General features: G+C 41.7%; 1 protein-coding gene across 1 annotated transcript in view; it reads right to left on the reverse strand.

Annotated features, from left to right (window-relative positions):
* Window positions 1–20,695, reverse strand: part of HERC1 (HECT and RLD domain containing E3 ubiquitin protein ligase family member 1) — a 211,730-nt gene that overhangs the window by 2,678 nt on the left and 188,357 nt on the right. The window contains exons 62-77 of the mRNA XM_081228054.1: window positions 20,127–20,192; window positions 19,827–19,952; window positions 18,817–18,955; window positions 17,601–17,782; window positions 16,640–16,795; window positions 15,840–15,962; window positions 14,646–14,748; window positions 12,891–13,060; window positions 11,120–11,258; window positions 8,963–9,132; window positions 7,714–7,883; window positions 7,265–7,430; window positions 5,739–5,815; window positions 4,699–4,951; window positions 4,053–4,205; window positions 1,148–1,453 (exon numbers count right to left, since the gene is read on the reverse strand). Coding sequence (XP_081084180.1) covers window positions 1,148–1,453; window positions 4,053–4,205; window positions 4,699–4,951; window positions 5,739–5,815; window positions 7,265–7,430; window positions 7,714–7,883; window positions 8,963–9,132; window positions 11,120–11,258; window positions 12,891–13,060; window positions 14,646–14,748; window positions 15,840–15,962; window positions 16,640–16,795; window positions 17,601–17,782; window positions 18,817–18,955; window positions 19,827–19,952; window positions 20,127–20,192 — 2,499 coding nt within the window. The remainder of the gene's footprint in view (window positions 1–1,147; window positions 1,454–4,052; window positions 4,206–4,698; window positions 4,952–5,738; window positions 5,816–7,264; window positions 7,431–7,713; window positions 7,884–8,962; window positions 9,133–11,119; window positions 11,259–12,890; window positions 13,061–14,645; window positions 14,749–15,839; window positions 15,963–16,639; window positions 16,796–17,600; window positions 17,783–18,816; window positions 18,956–19,826; window positions 19,953–20,126; window positions 20,193–20,695) is intronic.

Below are 20,695 nucleotides of genomic sequence, written 5' to 3' on the forward strand. Positions count from 1 at the left end.
AACAAAAAAACAAAAAAAACCCCAAAATAAAAAACAGTGTGGTCTGTCAGGAGAAAGGCAAGCAGCCCATGATGGCCAGAACATAATAAGCATCAAGAGGTGATATCAGAAGGCGGGGCAGAGGCCAGACTGTGGAGGTGTTGAACACTGCTAAGGTGGCTGGCGTTTATCCTGGAGTCAACACAAGGGGCCGTTGAACGGTGTGAAAGGAAAACAGTGACGTGGATAGAGGGGTGCTTGAGAAAGATGACTCTGGCAGCAGTGTGCATTTAAGCCTCTAAGCCCTTTTATTCCTAAGCCATCTGTCAAAACAGCAGCTGGGCTGGAGCTCTGCAGCAGGGACCTTTCATCAGGCTGCAGGGAAGCTGCACTGTCTGCTCCGTAATGCACACCACACACGTAGCCACAGAGCACGTTATTGCTGCTCCCTGTGTCTTCACGTTCCTTCTGGAGCATGTGCACCAGTTAATGGTTAGTATCTTCATGAAAACAAATAAACAAGACTGTGTCCCAGTGCAGAAGTCACACAATGAAAAAAGCATAGGAAATATGAGGCAGAGGCAACATGATGACCCTTCTGCCAAGCTTAGCTTTCATTCAGGAAGCTACTGGAAGATTCAGTGAAGGCTGTTGGTTGTAGTGTGCTTCCTGCATCCATTTAGGACTTTTAAAAAAATCAATTTATTTATTTTTAATTAAATTAATTAATTTATTTATGGCTGTGTTGGGTCTTCGTTTCTGTGCAAGGGCTATCTCTAGCTGTGGCAAGCGGGGGCCACTCTTCATCGCGGTGCGCGGGCCTCTCACTACTGCGGCCTCTCTTGTTGTGGAGCACAGGCTCCAGACGCGCAGGCTCAGTAATTGTGGCTCACGGGCCCAGTTGCTCCGTGGCATGTGGGATCTTCCCAGACCAGGGCTCAAACCCCTGTCCCCTGCATCAACCACTGTGCCACCAGGGAAGCCCCATTTAGGGCTTCTTAAAGTTGAAGTTATGTGATGTTTCTAAACAAGTTTATGTGCTTGATTTTTAAAAAAAATCTGGAAATTCCAAGCATTAAATTGGCAGGCCTACTTGAAGCCCAACATGCAAGCATCAGGGAAGCAATAAAGGCACACATTACCAAGGAAGAAAAAATATCTTACTTACTCTATCAACCTTCATGATCTGAAATCTCTGAGAAATATCAGCAGTGTTGGCTGGTAGTCGAGATCTTCCAGACACAAACCTCATGAAAAGCACCCGCTCCTCGTTGGAGAACTCCTCCAGGGTGTGCCAGAACCACTGCACCAGCTGATGCTGCTCATCCACCTCCCGGTACCGCACCACTTTCTTCAAGACTTCTACAGAGATCTCGGGCATCCCGCACACCATCTGCTCCAGCTGCTTTGCTGTGAGGAGGGACAGCAGCGGCACGGGGACGATCCAGGACATCCCTTCTCGGACCGCAGCCACCTGCTCCCAGGAGAGGTTGTTCATTCAACGTGTGCGCATAGACTGAGCACCCATGGTGGACCCAATTGGGCCGGGCACCTCATGCTTGCTCATCTCCTCCCAGGCCCTCTACTTGTCCCTCAGAACTGGCATGACTGCACACGGCCCAACCTCCTTGCCTCTGACCCTATGTTAGAACTTCTCCCTGCCTGTAGGACTCATACACTCCTTCCTGACCCAGTTCAAGTCAATCCAGGAGCCCACCTTCCCTGCCCCACAAAATCCCAGCCCACTGGGGCCTTCCCTAATGCCAACCACACTCCTAATCACACACGGCCATGGGCTGTTAAACTGTGCTATGTGGGATATTTGGTCTTCTCATCAGGGTAAGAAGCTCTTGGAGGATGTGTCTAGAGCTTCTACTGTTTTTGTAATTTATATTTTCTTTTGAAAACAGTTATATCCTTCCTGTAAGAATCATTTGTGCTGATTGTAAAAGACAAAGAAAAGTACAAAGAAGAAAGTAAAACTGTGAAATCCTTTTGCAGGAAGGCTGCAAAAAGGACAGAAAATTTGATCAGGAGATGGGTTCTGTATCCCAGCTCCACCACTTCTTTTACGTTAATTTTCTGATCTGAAAAATAAGGTAAATAATTGCTGCTCCCATGATTATGACAGGTATTTTAAATGAGTCTGTGTGACTGGGCAGTTAGCCCATGTTAGCACAGTGCAGAAAACAGGTCAGTCAGGGAATGCCGAAGGGGTGCTGCCAGAGGCTGCCACACAGTCTGTTTGGCAAAACCCCTCCAAGGCTGTGCAGTATTGTGTACTCTACACACAGACCCATCACTGTTCCAGGTTTGTTTCATAAATAACTTCTCCACTCTTGGCCAATTCAAAACCATCTACCGCAAACAAGACCAAACCAGAGAACCTGAACAGGAGCCACAACTCGAGGAAGGCCCTGGAGTTATGATTGCACAAGGTTGTCATGCCCAGGGCTAAGGAACGGAGTGGCAGTGAGGGCATTCTCTACTGACAGTAAAGGGAACACCCCAGCCAAAGTCTGCCAAAAAACAAGCTGTTTGCCTGGTAGGATACAAACCAAAAGCTGTCTGGAAAAAAAAAGGCTGAGGTACAGGGATGGCTGCTTGGGTCGGGGACAATGGGGAGAGCTATGGGAAGAATACGGGGTTCTAAGAGACAAGGAGGAAGTGAAAGAGGAAGATGGCCTTGTTACCAAGAAAGCAACAAAGCCAGGGCAGAGCACAGCTGATGGAGAGCAGGTCAATCTGACCTTCATAGGAAAGGCCAGCACAAGAGCCTGGACACCACAGTTAAACCTGGTCTGCGATCCTGGCTTTGCCTTGGGCACATCACTTCACTTCTCTGGACTCCATGCATTCATTTGTGAAATGATGATAGTAATTTCTATCTCTCAGAGTAACTATGTGAAAAACCGCACAGGCGGGTACCTGGTACCACATCTGGCATGCAGAAAGTGATCAGGAAATTTTGGGTCAGTTATTCAGTCTGTAAGGAGTAAACATATTCAAGAACTAGAGAAAACCCTAAGCCCTGGCTGTGTGTAAACAACACTGCTGACAGGATCCACCCTTACTAAGCTAAAGGGTATAGTTTTCTGACTAGACTTGGCCCAAAGTCAGAGTCAAAAAGGAACCAGGAGTGAAGGGTGTAGAATATATACACTTCAAATTACTACACAGCCTCAGAGCCTGCATCCAGCTCCTGAGAAGAACCCAACATATTCTGCAAATAAGGTATTACTGAAGTGGCTATGAAGGATTGTATAACCAAAACCACCACTTTTGGACACAATATTCATTTCTATGGTCACTCACCATACTCCCATCATTTATTAAATGCTTACTACATATCAGCATAGAATAAGACTATATAAGTTATATATATGAAATACATTTTTCATTTTTCATTCAATGTCTCACACACTAATTGAAGAAAAAAGACCCAAACTCTGCAGCCTAATTCTTAGACCACAACACAGAAGTATGTGATATCTTGAGGAATTTCTAGGTAACAAAAAATATATGTACAGACCTGGAGGAAAGTTTGTCCAGAGAGGAGATGCATTCTCAGCTGGGGCTTGAAGGACTGCAGCAGGAGGGGGAAAGAAGCACTCACGTGGGATTGCAAGGCCAGTGTTTATGGGTTCATTCACATGGACCCTGACTGACCAAGCTGGAGTGGGACACTGGGTTGGGGGGCAGTAAGAAATGAAGACAAACAGGACAGAGGACGAGTGAGAGTGAGAAGGCAGGTTCTGAAGGCCTGGGGGTGGGCTTGGCCTCAATCCTACCAGTGACCACTTCAGGGCTCACCTAAGGCCTTGAGTGAGGAGACAGCAGGCCCTGAGATTACGCCTGAAAAGCCTCTGAAAAGGGACTGAAATTACTGGGTCGGCCAAAAGGTCTTCCGTAACATCGTATGGAACAACAAGAACGAACCTTTTGGCCAACTCAATAGATACTGATTAATCAACACAGTGAATTCATACGCCCAAATTCAGTAAAAAGCAGACAGCTCCTGTTTGGAGACAAATGCAAACATTCATATGCACCTCCCAAATGTTTCACCTCACCTGTCGGTCCATTTCATGAAGTCGATACTCAATGGCCCTCTCCACATACTCCTTCCTATTAGAAAACGTGAGTGGGATACTATTTCCACCAGGGATTATAGGAACCATTTTGCCATCAGCGCTCTGGCCAACAAAAGAATCAAGAGGAATCATCTGAGAGTAGAAGAAAAAAGAATTTTTACTCCATGGTAGAAATGACCACAAAATGTACGTTACACACAAATACAGAAAAACATTAACAATATCAAAAATTTTAAGGATGAAAACAAGACAACTGAGGTAACTGATCAGGCTACTTGATCAGCAGAGAGTGCTGACTCATCTGGTTGTAATTAAAAATGAGGTTGAATCTCTCTGCCTCCAAATCAGATTTGATGAACTTTGGTCATCCCAGGCCTCCCTCTCCACCTGGGTTCTCTCTGTCCTTCACTCTAGCAGGCAGAGAATGGATTAAAGGGGAAGGAGCAGAAGCTGGGTGCTGGAGCTGACTCTCTTAGCAGTTATTTAAACTGCTGGGTTGAGCTGCTAAGCACAGCAATGGCATATGGCATGGGTCAGCCAGACAGCAAATGGAAGGCCATACCTGAGCTTTACACAGAAAAATTCTAGTCAACACCAACAGAAACATGAACCAGCCAGGATTTACCTCATGGAAACTCTCCTCGGTAATCCCACTGTCTTCAATGTGAAGAATGCTGTTGAGAGTCTGCACGTAGAGCAGATCCACCTCCTCCAGGTCTTCCAGGGTGAGTGGGACGCAGCACAGCTGCTTCCACACCAGAGGGGCTAAGTGGAGGTCCAGAGGCTTCTTTGTGCGAATGGCAACCCCCATTAAAATTCCCAAGAACTTAAACTGCATTAAGTGTTCATCAAGGCAGGCAGAAGGGTTAAAAAGGAACCTGCAGAATTAAAGGAACTATTTCAAACAAGGTTGTCCTCATTTTTATTAGAAATAAGTTATCAAACAGCTATAGCATTAGTCTAGACCTGTGCTGTCCAATATGGCAGTCATTAGCCACATGTGGCTATTTAAATTAATTAAGTAAAATCTAAAATTCAGTTCTTCAGCTCCTATAACCACGTTTCAGGTGCTCAATAGCCACATATGGCCTATCGCTATTTTTCTGGACAGCACAGGGACCATATTTTGAATTATTTTTAGAAGAACCATAAGAGGGTAAGTGAATGATCTATTAGTCCTTAAGCTACCTGCTCAAGGGTGCCCTATTTCCTAAAATCATTTCATTTATCATTTACAAGTCCATGAAGCAGGATCCAAAATTGAAAATTTGACAAGTAAAGGAATAATACATAATTGCAAATATTAACTGCTGTGATTGGATAGCATATCAAAGGTTTTTAATGAATTTTAATTCATTGAGGGAAGGCCACGTAGGCCTTCAGAAACACAAAAGAAGTCTGGTTTCAATATGAAGTCTGCACTTCCTCTAACCCTCTATATTATCATTGAGTTGGTCTCATAATAAATAACAAGTCATGATGTAAGTGTCTGTTTCCTATGTGTGAAAAGAGAAGAGTAACAGTTCCTACTCCTTAGAGCTATCATGAGGATTCAATGGGATAATCCATGTAAAACACTTAGTACAGTGCCTGGCATATAGTAAGCACTCAATAAATTTGAGTTATTATTATAGACATTCAATAACACTTGCTGACTGCCCTTACCTGTCCCTATTGTAACCCACTTCTGCGGTAGCATTGGGAGAGGGTATAAGAAGGTCAACAATACCAGTTTCAAGTTCCTGTAGAAGAAAGAAAAACAAGTTCTTAGAAATGATAATCAAATGCATCAAGAAAATGAAACAACTAACATTAAAAATCATACAGAAAAGAGAATATTGAGGAATTTACAATGCTATATGACAACCAGCCATCTCTATAATTATTTTTGTGGTTGTAATTTAAAATGAATTTAGGAGACTCCCCCATGTGCAGAACTAAGATGAAAAAGTCAATCCAGGGCACAAGTTGGGGTATCTGTGAGCAGGGTACAGTGATATTCAAATAAACTTAGTAAATGATAGCCAAGTATTATTTTAGTTACAGGATTTATCAGAAAAATCCTGATACTAGGCAAAGCTGGAAGGGTCAGAGATGACCTGGAAGCAAAGCTGCCACTGTAGATCTTAAAATATGAACTGGTTCGGGCCTCCCTGGTGGCGCAGTGGTTGAGAGTCCGCCTGCCGATGCAGGGGATACGGGTTCGTGCCCCGGTCTGGGAGGATCCCATATGCCACGGAGCGGCTGGGCCCGTGAGCCATGGCCGCTGAGCCTGCGCATCCGGAGCCTGTGCTCCGCAACGGGAGAGGCCACAACAGTGAGAGGCCCGCATACCGCAAAAAGAAAAAAAAAAAAAAAAAAAAAATATGAACTGGTTCAAACTCTTTTTAATTAATTAATTAATTAATTAATTAATTTTTGGCCACGATGGGCTTTCGTTGCTGCACACGGGCTTTCTCTAGTTGTGGCAAGCGGGAGCTACTCTCCGTTGCGGTGCACGGGCTTCTCATTGTGTGGCTTCTCTTGCTGCGGAGCATGGGCTCTAGGTGTGCAGGCTTCAGTAGTTGCGGCATGCAGGCCCTAGAGAATACAGGCTTCAGCAGCTGCAGCACGTGGGCTCAGTAGTTGTGGCTCGCGGGCCCTAGAGTGCAGGCTCAGTAGTTGTGGTGCATGGGCTTAGTTGCTCTGTGGCATGTGGGATCTTCCCGGACCAGGGCTCGAACCCATGTCCCCGTGCATTGGCAGCCAGATTCTTAACCACTGCGCCACCAGGGAAGCCCAAGTTCAAACTCTTAAGACTTGTTTTTCTAATTTCTGCCAGTAGCCTGGCAGTTCTACTTTGTTCTAAAAGCACCAAAATAAATGGGAGCACATGGGTGGTCCTGGATTTGTCTGTTACATAAGTGTAAATATGTGTCATTGTTTCCTCTGCCAGTGTTACACAGCACAACAGATGGTGAGTCATTGGTAGATGGCGAAGCACTGGCACTTACTTAGTAAGGTATCTTCACAAAGCATTTCACAAACCTTTGTGATAATTCGCTTATACATCATTAACAGCATAACTTTATGTAAGGATTACAAATGCATCCTTGCTTACATTTATAAAAACATGCCAGAGTAATCACTGGAAACAGTAAACAGCCAACACCTGAGTGGACAACTCAGCAGGGGACACAGCATGAATATACCTGGCACATCTCTGTGATCGTGTCATCGAACACTCCTCCAGCATCATCAGCCCCTTCTCCAACCAGCTTAACCTTCCAGGCTCGGGATGGAAGACGGAGGTCTGATGCATTCAGTTTAACTACTTGTCTTGCTATTTGAACAAAGATGGGCTTACACTTCCTTCCTCTTTAAAATAAAGGGAAAACATAATGAAATACAATGCTCTCAAATCACCACAAAAGTCACTTGAAGATATTTTCCTAGCAGTGAATGAACAGGCCAGCTTAACAACAGCCAAACACTGTGCTAGGCCCACTGTAACCACACTGGGTACGGATGTAAAATACTATTACTATCCTACTTTACAAATGAGGAAGCTAAGGCTTCCTCACAGAGATCAGTTAGTAATAGGTCCATCTCAAAAAATGCTAGTTAATGAAACATATACACATATACATAATATGCTAACCTGGTTGATATCCTCTTTACAGTAATTTGAGGTCCATAATTTTTGCCTTGAACCATGGTTTTTCCTATAGAGCGCACCATCGGGAGGGTGTAGACTCTTGGGGCTAACAAAGGTCGGAGCTGTCCCTGCACAATGCCCCATGTTCCAGCATTATAATGAGACGTACTATTCTGTAACAGAAAGTAAGCTTAGCAGAAATGGTACAATCTAAGGCTTAAAAGAAATAACACATCTCACTTTTACAAATGCACTTTAAAAGCATAAATCTGGGTATTAGCCATTATTAGCAACTTTTTCAAAATATTTTTTCTGGTAAAGTATGATTATTATTTTTAAAAACTTAGAAAATACAGAAAAGGACACACACACAAGCACACAAATAAAATCATCCATAATCCTATCATATGGAGATGGCCCCATTAACACTTTCATCTATCTCCTTCCAGTTTCCTTCCTTTTCACATTTTTGAGATCATACTATTTATACAATTTTCCACTGCTTTTCTCACCTCACTTTATATCATAAACATTTCTCTCACTAATTACAACAGGTTGCTGACACTCTTGTTTAGTGCTGCACAGTATTCTGTTGCCTGGTTGATTATCTATTTCTAACAATGATTTCTCAAATCTCTCATATACCATGACTGGTTACCCAAAGGATTTTTGACTAACAGTTTTACAAACTAACACACATTTTGGCAGGCATGCCTACACATTAAACAAACAAACAAACATAGTCAGCTTGCTTTCTTCCTAAATTATCAGACTGTTCTACAAAGACAATGAAATCAGCCAAATTTACTTTATCTCCCCCACCTACCCCTCCACAGGGTATGCTCATTTGTAAGCTCATTTGTAAGGACAGCAAGAAGTCTCCAAAATTTCTCAGACTCACTTACATAAGCACCTTGACTGTGGTGCTAACACCTTTGTGTGCTTAAGTTTTAAAATCATATTCTGGACTTCGTAGAAAATACATGCTTAGCCATTAGCCATTCATACTTCCTTGAACTTTGGACAAATCGAAACACAGAAGGAAGACCACTGTGTGTTCAACAGCATGATAACCTATATCTGGACTGTCCTTAATCCAGCAATAAAATGGGAACAGAATTGCCTTTTCTACATCTCTTGGGTGCTGAGAGTAAAAAGCATTAGCCACGGAATAATTTTCTGAAGGCTGAGAAAGAGGCCCTGGGACCTGGTAAGCACATCACAGGCACTGCTTTCCAAGCCACCATTTTACCTGATTGTTGGGGCTGAGGTTCAGTAGCCTCCAGGATGAGTACATGAGGTCAGAGAAGTGGTAAAGTAGCCGGAGCCTGGCCCTCGCGGTGTGAATGCTCACCTCCCTCAGCGCCCCATACTGGGGGGGCACTGCATCGGGCAGGCCCAGCTGCAGAGGCACTGACACACCTGCCCAGAACACAAATGCACACTTGTAAAGGAAAATGCATTGTTTTCATCATGTTTAGTGTTTTGAAAAATTTCAAACACACACGGAAGTTGCAAGTATATAATGAACACCCATTCCCACCACTTAAATCTTACAATTAATATTTTGCTATATATGCTTTATCACTTATTTATCAATTCCTCTATTCACCATCCATTCATCTTAATTTTTTGATGCACCTGTGTTGGTCTGTAAAACATCTTTTTAATTTATCATTATGGAAACTTGTTTTTTTTTTCTCCTTTAATTTAGTTACCCATTTAACTATGGGACTTAAACAGTTCCTGCACAAAAAAACTCCCAAAACAAAAAAACCCAAATTCATTCTTTCATATTCAACAATCGTCATCTTCATAATAACACAAGGTGTGGGCCAGGACCAGGTAGGCAGTTCTGGAAAATGGAAATGGGCAACTCAGCAGAGCCACCTCCCACACTTACTAGGGATCTGACAGAAAGTGCCCATGACAGAATGAAAGATATGAGTAGATGATTCAGGAAGGCTTTATACTTCAAGAATAAGAGCTCTGCAGAAGCAAAAACTACAAGGACTGTATCCATGGTTATCATCTTATAGAAACACACGGAAGACTAAGAACAAGATACTCAACTTGAGTTTCCTGCAAATAAAGATTTGTACAGCTCAATTCTCAGAGGTATTTTCCTACTATTAGTTAAAGCTAACATTTACTGAGTACTTTTATGTGCCTGGCACTGTTCTAAGAGCTTCACATGAATTGATTCATTTACTCCTACAGTTCTTTACAATAGGTGCTATTATTACCCTCGTTTTGCAGACAAGGAAACTGAGCCTCAGGGTCACTCAGCTCCTAAGTGGAGGAGCCAGGATTGAACCTGAGCAATGTGGTTCCTGAGTCTGAACCTTCAGCCACCATGCGGTATGGTCTCTGTCCTGAAGTGGAAGGGAAATCCCACTGGAAGCTAAAGAGGCCCCTGAGTACCTGAAATTGTCAGTGGGCTGGCAGCACTGCTCATTCTGGGCTCTGTTAACCAGAAACCATCTCCTGCTTGTTTGGAATCTACTTGGCAGTCCTACCTTGCTCTCTCAGGGTATGTAAGAGAAAACAATCTCGATGGGGAGTTTTTACCAAGGACCTGTGGCTAAAAGTAGAGGGCTTCAACAAAAAGGGATGAGAATGTGGAGCTCTCAGGCACAAGGTCACTTCAGGAAGTTCTAGTGCCTCAGATACCAGAGGATGGTTTTAGAAAGGACTTGAGGGCCTGGGGAAGAAATAGACCAAATATGAAGAAATGCATAAGGATAAGTATCATACTTAAGGCAATGGTTACATTTGTGGGGAACAGAAGATGGATCCGATCAGGTAGAGTACACGGTAGGGTGTTAGGTACACAAATATGCATTTTATTTTCTTTATATCTTTTTGTAGACCTATGAGGATTTCATAATAAATTAAAAGCAAAACATACAAAAGGTAGAAACAGCCCATCAGTCCTGCTATATACACTGGAGTAAAATGGCAACAATTTTTTTTGTTTTTCTGCTGTGCCAGTGTATAGACAACATCATGTTTCAAATGGCTGACTAGGGTGAAGAATTTGACAAGTGGTCTCTGGGCTTTTCATCTTTATTCTTTAACAGCATGGCTTAGAAAGCTACAGTTCATCACTACTATATATAAAAAATACTTTATTGCTATTCCAAAATTATAAATTTTGCTTGCCTAAGTGATACATTTTTTTCTTTTGGGGAGCAGAGAGGGACTGCTATGTAATCAAGTCTGCAGGAGAACTGCCTGCTCTCAAAGTATTTGCAGTACTGTAGTACAAAGAATGCTTTGGTTGTGTGGGGGAAGGTTTGATGGTTTCAGAATGGTGCCTGGATGCAGTGTGAAGCTGGCAAGCAAACAGTGCAGCTGGGGACTGCTGAAAGAGAGGCTGCAGAAGCATGGATATTTCATCCCTCACCTGGTGCTCTTGGTGGGACAGGTGGCGCTGTCCACGCAGCACTGTGGCAGCGACCGGCCGAGATCTGCCGAACGTTTTTTCCTTGCAGAACTGTTACCAGGGTTGGTTCTCGAACGTGGTTGGTGTGGCCTAAGCCAAGCTGGAAATAAATTACAAATACACAGAGATTCAATTAGGAAGAGGAAGAGAGGAAGTCACGATGATAAAATTTGTCTTGGATGGTAGCAGATATAAATAAGTTACTATCTGTACCAAGCAATGGCATCAAAATAATGAAATTAATTCTGATTTTCTCTATCAGAATGATCCTCAGAGCTTATACTATCTCCTAAAAACTAAGCTGTAACAAGGCCATTCCAAATCTAGCAGACGAGTCTTAATGACTGAAAACATCTTTGAACTCCACTTCTAGAGAGGAAATAAATTCTTGCAAGTTAAAAAAAAACAAAAACCAGAATGATCTATAGAGCTTTTACTTAGAACACACTGATTTCTTGACTTTTAACATGGACTGCCTGTGTGACAGTAAAGAAACAATTATAAAAACATACACAGAAGCAGATTCTCAACTCCGGATCTCTGTTCTTGGGGTCTGACTAGGACACGCAGTGTTTCAGTGGCTGAGCACCTCAACATCAGCAGGCAGGATCATGGCAAGGCCCTGCCAGGGACCTTCCAAAGGTGTCTCAACATCAACTCTCTTCTCATTAAGATAATGTGCAACCACAGTGTTGAGCAGCTTCCCCATCTGTTAATATAGTGATGAGGACACCACAGAGCTACTGTGAGTAATACTGGACCTTGAACTTGAGGGTCATTGGCTCTAGGGGCAGCTAGATGTAGAGAGGATTTACAGAGGAAGGAGATGTCGTTCGCATGTGGAGCTGAAAGCCACTGTAGTAGCAGGCCTCTCAGACCTGCCCCACCGAAGTGTGTCCCTTCTCCACATACAGGATAGGCTGAACACATCAACCTCTTGAGTCTTTTCTCAGCCTCTCAGAGGCTCAGTTTACTACTCTACGTAATGGGAGTGACAAGACTTCCTGAACAAACACAAACATACTTTGTACACTGTCATATTATAAAATATAGAAGTATTGGGCTTCCCTGGTGGCGCTCAGTGGTTGAGAGTCCGCCTGCCGATGCGGGGGACACGGGTTCGTGCCCGGGTCCGAGAAGATCCCACATGCCGCGGAGCGGCTGGGCCCGTGAGCCATGGCCGCTGAGCCTGCGCGTCCAGAGCCTGTGCTCCGCAACGGGAGGGGCCACAACAGTGAGAGGCCCACGTACCGCAAAAAAAAAAAAAAAAAAAAAAAAATCTATCTATCTATATCTATATAGAGAGAGGTATTGTTGTTTCATCCTTTCCATTTTCCAGATCAACTGATGCTCCTAGTACCTAACCTCTTTTATTACTGTAGTGAAAATGATGATTAATCGTGATAGTAGCAAATATTGAATACTTATAAAGTGCTGTTTACTATGTGCTAGGCACTTCTCAGTGTGTGCAGACACACATATATATTCAGCTAATCCCCTTAACCACTTTACTGTACTGCAGATTTTTTTTAAACCATGATATAACACTTACTAGACCATAATCAAGAGACAGAGATGCACAACTGGACTCCAGATAATCAGCCCCATAGCAAAGTGACGTGTTTGAGGTCTTGTGTAGATATTCCGAGTTTCTAGCTTATCCCTTTGCCAAATGAAGAATGTTGTCAGATTTCTAGAACATGACAGAGCAGCAAGCGAGATAAATATTTACCTGCCCCTCTGAATTGCTCCCCCAGGCATACACATCTCCAGTTGATGCCAAAGCAAGTGTGTGTTCAGCTCCAACTGCCACATCTTCGATGACCACTCCAGCTAGGACAGGGATTTGCTGTGGTCGATTGTGATTGCGAGCACGCCCTTCTGGCAAGCCTATCAAGCGATCTGAAAAAATAGCAAGAGGACATTTATGGATGGCACACCACAGTCCTTTTATATTTCCTGATGAGTCATTTAATGTCTATGGTGGTATGGCAATGACATACATAACTCATTGGGGCAAAAGCTACATAACTCATTGGGGCAAAAGCTGCTTTGCCAGTAAGGTATACCGGATTCTGAGTGAATTAAGTTTAAAACTGTTTCTTTGCAAAATGTCACAATTTCCTTTTTCATAAAAATAAATAAAATTTAATTTAAAATTAGTAGCTTATTTCAAACCAAAGGCACCTCTAGTATCCTCATACTTGAGAGGACTGGCACATAATTCACAGAGGCCCTAAAGTTCTTGCATTCTAAGAAAAGACATCATGCAACCTGTCCTATCCTCAGATTTCCAGCCAACTTCTCCCCTTATCTTTGCTGCCAAACTTCTACAAAGTGCAGGCCAGTCCCTGTTGCTTCACATGCGGTAGGCCTGTTTGGCTTGGCCACCTTCTGCAGCCTAACTTGCACTCTCACCACTGCACTGAAACTGTACTCTCAAAAGCCATGAATAACTCCTAACTGCCTACACTGCAGCAGCCTCTTCTCCAGCTCTAGCCCATGGAGCTCCACTTTACCTTCTGATAATGTGGCCTCAGCTCCTTCTGCCCCTCAGAGACTCTGCACTGTCCTGGCTCCCCAACTACCTCTCTCTCCACTCCTTTCAAAGCCAGCTCTCCCATGCTCACCTGCCCTTTACTCACATTCCCTAGAGTTTTACCCTCTACTTTTTTCATGCCATATTCTCTCCCTGGGTTTCCTAGTGCCTATTAATATGGCTTTAACTACACCATTAGGAATTATGCAAACCTACATCTCCATAAACAATCTCTCTGGAGTTCCAGATCCAAATCCCCAGTAACTTGCTAGACTTCTCCATACATGTAGTCTAGAGTATACGGCCCCAATTCAATATGACTAAAACTAAGCTCCTTATCTCTTTCACCAGAACCAACTCCCTGTCCTCAGCAGCGCCCATGTTCTTTCAAGACAAGAAACTTCAATCACAGCTCACTTCTTCCTCCTTCTTCCTCACACATTCTTCAGTCACTACAACTTGCAAAGAAGTTCCATTTACAAAGCTGAATATATTGCCACGGAATCCCACTGTGGATGCTTAGATTTTGAACTTACTCAAGATTTGAATCCCAAATGCCTGTGAATTCCTAAGACCTGGACCCCAGTCCCTGCAAGGGCTGGGAAGTGAGGCAGGATCCAGAGGAGCTCTGGTGGTCAAGGCAGTGTTTGTGGTAGCAGGGCAGAGGCAGCAGAGAGGAAGAGAAGGGCTTTGGCAGGAACTCTTCTGGCAAGAAGGAAGGCTCTGGCACGAGGGGCCATCAATGGGGAGGAGAGTTTGTCCTTACAACAAGTATCATGAAAGTGGAGCAGAAAAGTAGCTAGTGAATGAAGGTTGTGTGGCCAATCATCACCCAGAATGAAAAATGACCCAGTTTAAGCACTTTCTATACAGCTGGAAGGCAAATGTTTCTGTAATACATGTGTGCACAAAATAAGCAATATAATTAATGCCTGGAAAATGCCCTACCTTGACCAAAGGTATACACATGACCATCTTTGGTCAATGCAACAGAAAACTGAGTTCCACACGCAACCTTTTTTATTCCAATTCCACAAAGGACATCAACTTTCTGCAAAATAAAAGTGTAAGGCACATAATTTAAAAAGGAAAATAAAAACACTCGAATTTGCCTACTGGCATGTATAAACTCAAGGATTATCTTCCAATAAAAATACTAATAGTCACTTACTTGTTTTCAGCCATATCCACACTCCTAAATGTTATTTTCTCATACTGTTCTGCAAACTACCTGAATTTGGGCGAGTATTGTAGAGGGTAGGGGATGTTTAACTAAAATCCCCAGGACCCCATGTGAAGTGGAAACATTCCTCTGGGCAACAGAAACCAAAGAGAATCCTATGGCTGTTTAAAGAACACTGTAAGACCATGTAAAGCCATGGGCTGCTCCCAGTTAGATTTTTTCTGCTTTCAGAGGTGACAATAACTGCTTTATATGTTCTCCAGAGAGGATTTCCTTCCTTTTTGTATCCCTAGCTGAATATTCTCCAGTCTAGCTATCAAGATGTCACAGACTATATATGATAGTGAATCTGGAGTTGAATATAAATTGAATACTTGTAAATCACGCTGCTTGTTGAACGTGTTAGAAAAATCCACATAAAAAGGATTGCACAGGAGGTTTTCTGAAGAGCCAAGAAACCTTCTATAATGTGAATAAAGCCTCTAAATCATTTGTTTATGGACTTGGATTTCCTATTACTTTTTAAATGCACATACCTGTATAATTCAGTGGTAATAATAAGCTGAAATGGCAGTTACAAGCAGAGAGTTACAATAGATTGTTCATGGTTCCCTCCATAAGACACCCTGGAGATATGTTTATACTTATTTCTTCTCTACATGGGAGGTAGTCCTACACTACTCAGCCCATGACAAAGACAGACGCTTGTCCTTGCAGAATTTTTATATCCAGTTTAGTAATTAATGCTTATTAATTACTTATTTTAATTAATTTATTTTAAATTACTTATTTAAAATAAGATTTGGAATGCTGGAAATTTAAGAATAAGCAAAGGAAGCTTCTAAATTTCATTATGAATTACCAAAAATGTTAAAGGTAAATTACTTCCAGCTAAAAAGAGGTACTGACATAGAAGAAAACCATGTTGTCTGAATCTCTAGATTAAAGCCAATACTGACCTGAGGTGAAGATTTTGCAGTGGAATTTCCTAAGCCTAGTTTTCCATAGTCCCCATCTCCAAAAGCCCACACCATGGAGCCATCTGCTGACACTGCCAAAGTATGGTTTAAGCCACAAGCCACCTGGAGAAATAACAGGGTGGTAAGGCAAATCACAATACCTAAAACACCCATTTCTGGGACCCTCTGTCTTGACTTCAGTGGCTGTGTTTCCAAAAATTTTTATTGGTTTCAGGGCCTTACATATGTTGACCAAAATGTGTCATGAAGAAAAAAATTCCTAATGTACACAAACAAAAAACAACCTTTTTCAAAGTAAAATCCTTCAAATATCTGTGGCTAACTCTGAATCAGAGAGCACAAAAGATAGGAAAAAGTACATATGATTAAAAAATACTCATTCACACTGGAGACAGTCTAAGGAATGATAAAAGATAAAAATATTTTATCTCATCTTCTTGTTAAGAGAGAGTCTCAAAATGTATAGGTCAGGAACAATTATTACTTAAAAGCAGCAGCTGCCAATGATGCTGCAGTTCAGCCACCTATTTCCAGGATACTGAAGAGGAGTTACTATATTGCTTAAAGCTTTCATATCAAGTGGTATTATGAAGAGGATTTTAAAATATTCACATCCTGAATTAAGACTTCCATTTGTTTATCAATTAGGCCAAACAAAATGTGCATCAGGTTAAGTACGAGTGGTGATTCTAGTTTTCCTAAAAGGACAATGTCTAAGTGCACATAGGGGAAACAAGAAACTATGATCATATAGAACGTATTATTGATTTATTCCATGCCTGTCCAATCTGATACCCCTCCAGTGCAGTCACTCTCTCTGGAAGTTTTTTGTTAGAAGTGTTTCCAAGACCCAGACGACCGTAGTCACCATTCCCAAAGGTAAACAGTTTGCCATCTGATGTTACCACTGCTGAATGTTTGAAGCCACAAGACATCTATGAATAGAACAAACAAGAACAAAAATTTTAACAAGAGGGCATACTAAGAAAGAAATCAGTCCTTTTTGGTTATTAATACAGTAATAATCTTTAAGTAAACTTCACTGTGAACTCAGGATCTTCAAGACCAGTATGTCCTATCCACCCAAGTGGCCCTCCTGCTCCCCCAAGTCTGATCTACCTCAAAATTCTCAGGAAGACCAAGCTGAACAGCATACTTTGGAAGTGCTGATACTCTTCAGCTACACAGGGATGACCTAGACTATGAGTTAATGAATAGGGAAATTCTTTGTAAACTCTAAGGTGCTATGTAACTTTACAATATTATTTTAGATCACAAATTGATTTTCCAGAAAATGTATATGAACTCAACCTCTGTAACGATAATGATAGGTTGAAAGCAAAGCTTTCCATTTCTCACTATATCAAGAACTGTGGGGCAGGAGTTAAACCACGCTTTTTCCAAGGACCTGAAGCACCCTGGCCTGGGTCAACCAGCTGGCTCAGGAAAAAGGAGTCCATTCTAACACCAAAGCCCATTCAAACTCCTGAGACGCTCCAGAATGACTCTGAACCACCAAAAACACTGGATCTTTTATGATGGGGTAATATATTTTTACTACTGTTTTTCATTACCTAAACTTGAGAACTCAACACCTAGTATGTTTACACTCAAAGATAAACTTATCCAGGTGCAACTATGTCCCGCATGCTACAACTAAGACCCGGCGCAGCCAAATAAATAAATAAATAAACATTAAAAAAAAAAAAAAAAGATAAACGTATCCATATTCTGTCCGACCTGTACCACTTCTTCTCCCTGTAAGGCCTCAATCTGCCTGGGCCGCCGCTGCCTGTCGCTGTTCCCATGGCCGAGTTTGCCATAATCACCATCTCCCCAGCTAAAGACCTCACCACTTTCAGTCAGGGCCATTGAGTGTCCATCAGAACCACAGGAAGTCACCAGCTGGGTCACCACAAAGCCTGGAACAAAGCAGAAACCCAACAAGAGTCGCTGAATGTTAAGTCCCCTCTTTACTTGAAGCTGCTACAGAGTAGTCTCACAGAATCAAAAAATACCACAACAGTACTTCAGAAATATAAACAATGTCTTTAATTTTAAATCAGATTTGCAGCCATAACCTAGAAAACTGGGAACAGTCACATAAAATGATGATGACAAAGAAGAGGAGAAGGGTGATAGGAGCAGTCATAGTCACTAAAGATTATGTTCTAGCCACTCCTATAAATGCTTTACATGGATCGCTCATTTTCTATTTTCACACAGATCCTATGAGGCAGATATTATCATCACCACTTTTACAACTGGGGAAACTGAGTCACAAAGAGGTTTAGTAGCTTGTGCAAAGTACCAGAGGCAGGATGTAATAGAACCGAACAGGAACCAAGCCCTCCCATCCCCAGTGTTGTGCACTTCACACACAGATCTGAAGGAAGAGAACTCAGAGCTACTCAAGAATTTGTTCTGAACTCATGTTACTTGTATGCTTTTACTTAAAAAACTCAATTTGCTCTCTTTGTAGGCTTCAGAGTCAGTAAAAGTTAACTTTAGGAACAAGTCAGGGGTCCCTGCAGTGGTTTTTCCAGAGGTTTTCTTTCTCCAAGTCACAGAGAACTCTGATGGGGATGCCCTTTAAAGTCTATAGTACATATGCACATTTCCATATAAATTGATTTTTAATATTAATGAAGCACATGCATGATTACTACTGCTATTAATAGTTGCCTAATTACAGTTTTGCAATTTTAAAGAATTTGTTTACAATCTTCAGTGTGTATTAACACAGCAATTCTAGCATGGCTATGATAAGTAACTTGCAAAATAATACAGCTCAAAATATGGAAAATTAAGGTTGTACATGCCTAAACGAGAATCTAAATATAAGTGAAAACCCTATATAACTTTATCTAGCAAAGGTTTGAGATGAGTTCTAACATAATAAGCAAACATTCCTACAGATAGTTTCTGATCAGCTTTTAACCGAGGATAATTTTACCTTGTAAGGCTGAAATAACTGTCAGCACATGAAGGTCATCTGAATTTCCTTGTCCTAATCTGCCATAACTTCCTTCCCCACAGGCCAACACTGTGCCATTGGCCTGTATGACAAAGGTACAATTCTGACCACATATAACCTAGTATAAAAACACATAATTAAATATATTATCTTTTATTATATAGCTTTAACATGCAAACATTTAAAATGATTCCATGTATACCTAGGATACTTTTATCAGTTCTTTTATCCTTTCATTAAAGGGGAAGGTTGACATAACAATGGGGTTCCTATAAGCCCTTGGTTATTATAAAACCTCTTACTTAACCAAGAGATGTATGAGGCTCATCTGATGATTTAAGACACTTTAGAAACATGTTATCTACAGGGCTTTCAGCCAATTGTGCAAAGTTTAAATAATAACATTAACAACAAAATAGATAAAGAAGAAAAAGGAGAGGCTGATGGGAAAATAGTAAAGACTGGCTGGAGGCCAGCAAGAAGCAGAAATTGCAGGGGATATACACATGAAAGAATAGTGTATCCTGGGGCTTACTGAGGTAGAGAAAAATGGAAGAGAAAGCAGTGGTCTCAAGAAGGGTTTAGAAATATAGTACCATGATTGTTAGAAGAGGGGAGGAGTGTCAATGAAATCTGGTTAAAGATCCCAGTAAGTTTATGGCCCCCAAAGAGAGAATTAATAATTACCAATATCTTGACTTCTATAAATATATACTGGGCAGGCATAATGCATCATGATGTTAATTCATGATACGTGAAAACAAGAAAAATTTAGAAACTTATTAACAAAACCTAAGTCTGATAAAAACTCTAAAAAACTTTTCTTTAGAAGCTATATACAAGCTATATATATCATGACTTTCTTTGGTGATTCCTCACAATAGACTACGCAATGGACAAACTTTATCCTACAGTAAGTTACTGACAGCAAGGGAATCAGAATTGTCAGTTCCCAAGTTTCTTCTACATTTCTTTACCCTGTTAGTTACCTGTTGGGCCTGTGAAAATGAGGGAGCTGCTGCAGGTACCATTACATTTCTTCCAGCTTCTGCCAGCTGTCCATGCCTGCCAGCACCCCACAGGTAGACATCACATTTACCTCCCAGGTGCCAGTCCTAGAAAACCACAATGAAGTCAAAATTTGATTCATTAATTCATTCAAACAAGCATGTACTGGGTACTAAGTGTGTACCAGCCTCTATGGGGGACACCAGGGCACGAACACACAAGCATTTAGAACCAGAAGATTTACTAAGAACCACCATATAGTTATCTTTATCTTTACTGACCTCAGGTCTGGAAGTTGCCCAAGACATAATTTGTTCATCCATGCCATTAATCCATTTACTGTTATCCTGAAAGACAGCAAACATCAGGATCAATTTTGCTTAATCAATATTTATGGGTTTTTTTAGGAGGCCTTAAAAATAATCAATTATTTTTAAATAGGAAAGGAGAAGCCCAAGATCACATGGTCAGTTACAAGCAGCATGAAGACCAGAATGCAGCCCTCCCTTCTCCCAGGCCATTTTTTGAGAAAATCTTTTTGCGAATGATTTATCTGTTCTTAACTAACAACTGAGTCTTAAAGAATTTGGTAATATTATGAGAATTTAAGAGCAGTTTCACAATCGTGCCAAACTTGATTTTTAATATTTCTGTTTACTATAAACACTTGCACTGTCAACTATCATGAACACATTGGAGACTCAAAGCTAACCATTTCTGAGCACCCATAGGTACAAGGTCATCTGCAGGAGCCACCACCCCCGTGAACTTGTTGTATAGGTGTGGGCAGGTCATCTTTCTAGGCTGCAGCTTCCTCATCTACAAATGACATATTTGAGGCAAATGGGCT

The sequence above is a fragment of the Mesoplodon bidens genome (genome assembly GCF_964165515.1).
Source record: "Mesoplodon bidens genome assembly, chromosome: 3".
Classification (NCBI taxonomy): Eukaryota; Metazoa; Chordata; class Mammalia; order Artiodactyla; family Ziphiidae; genus Mesoplodon; species Mesoplodon bidens.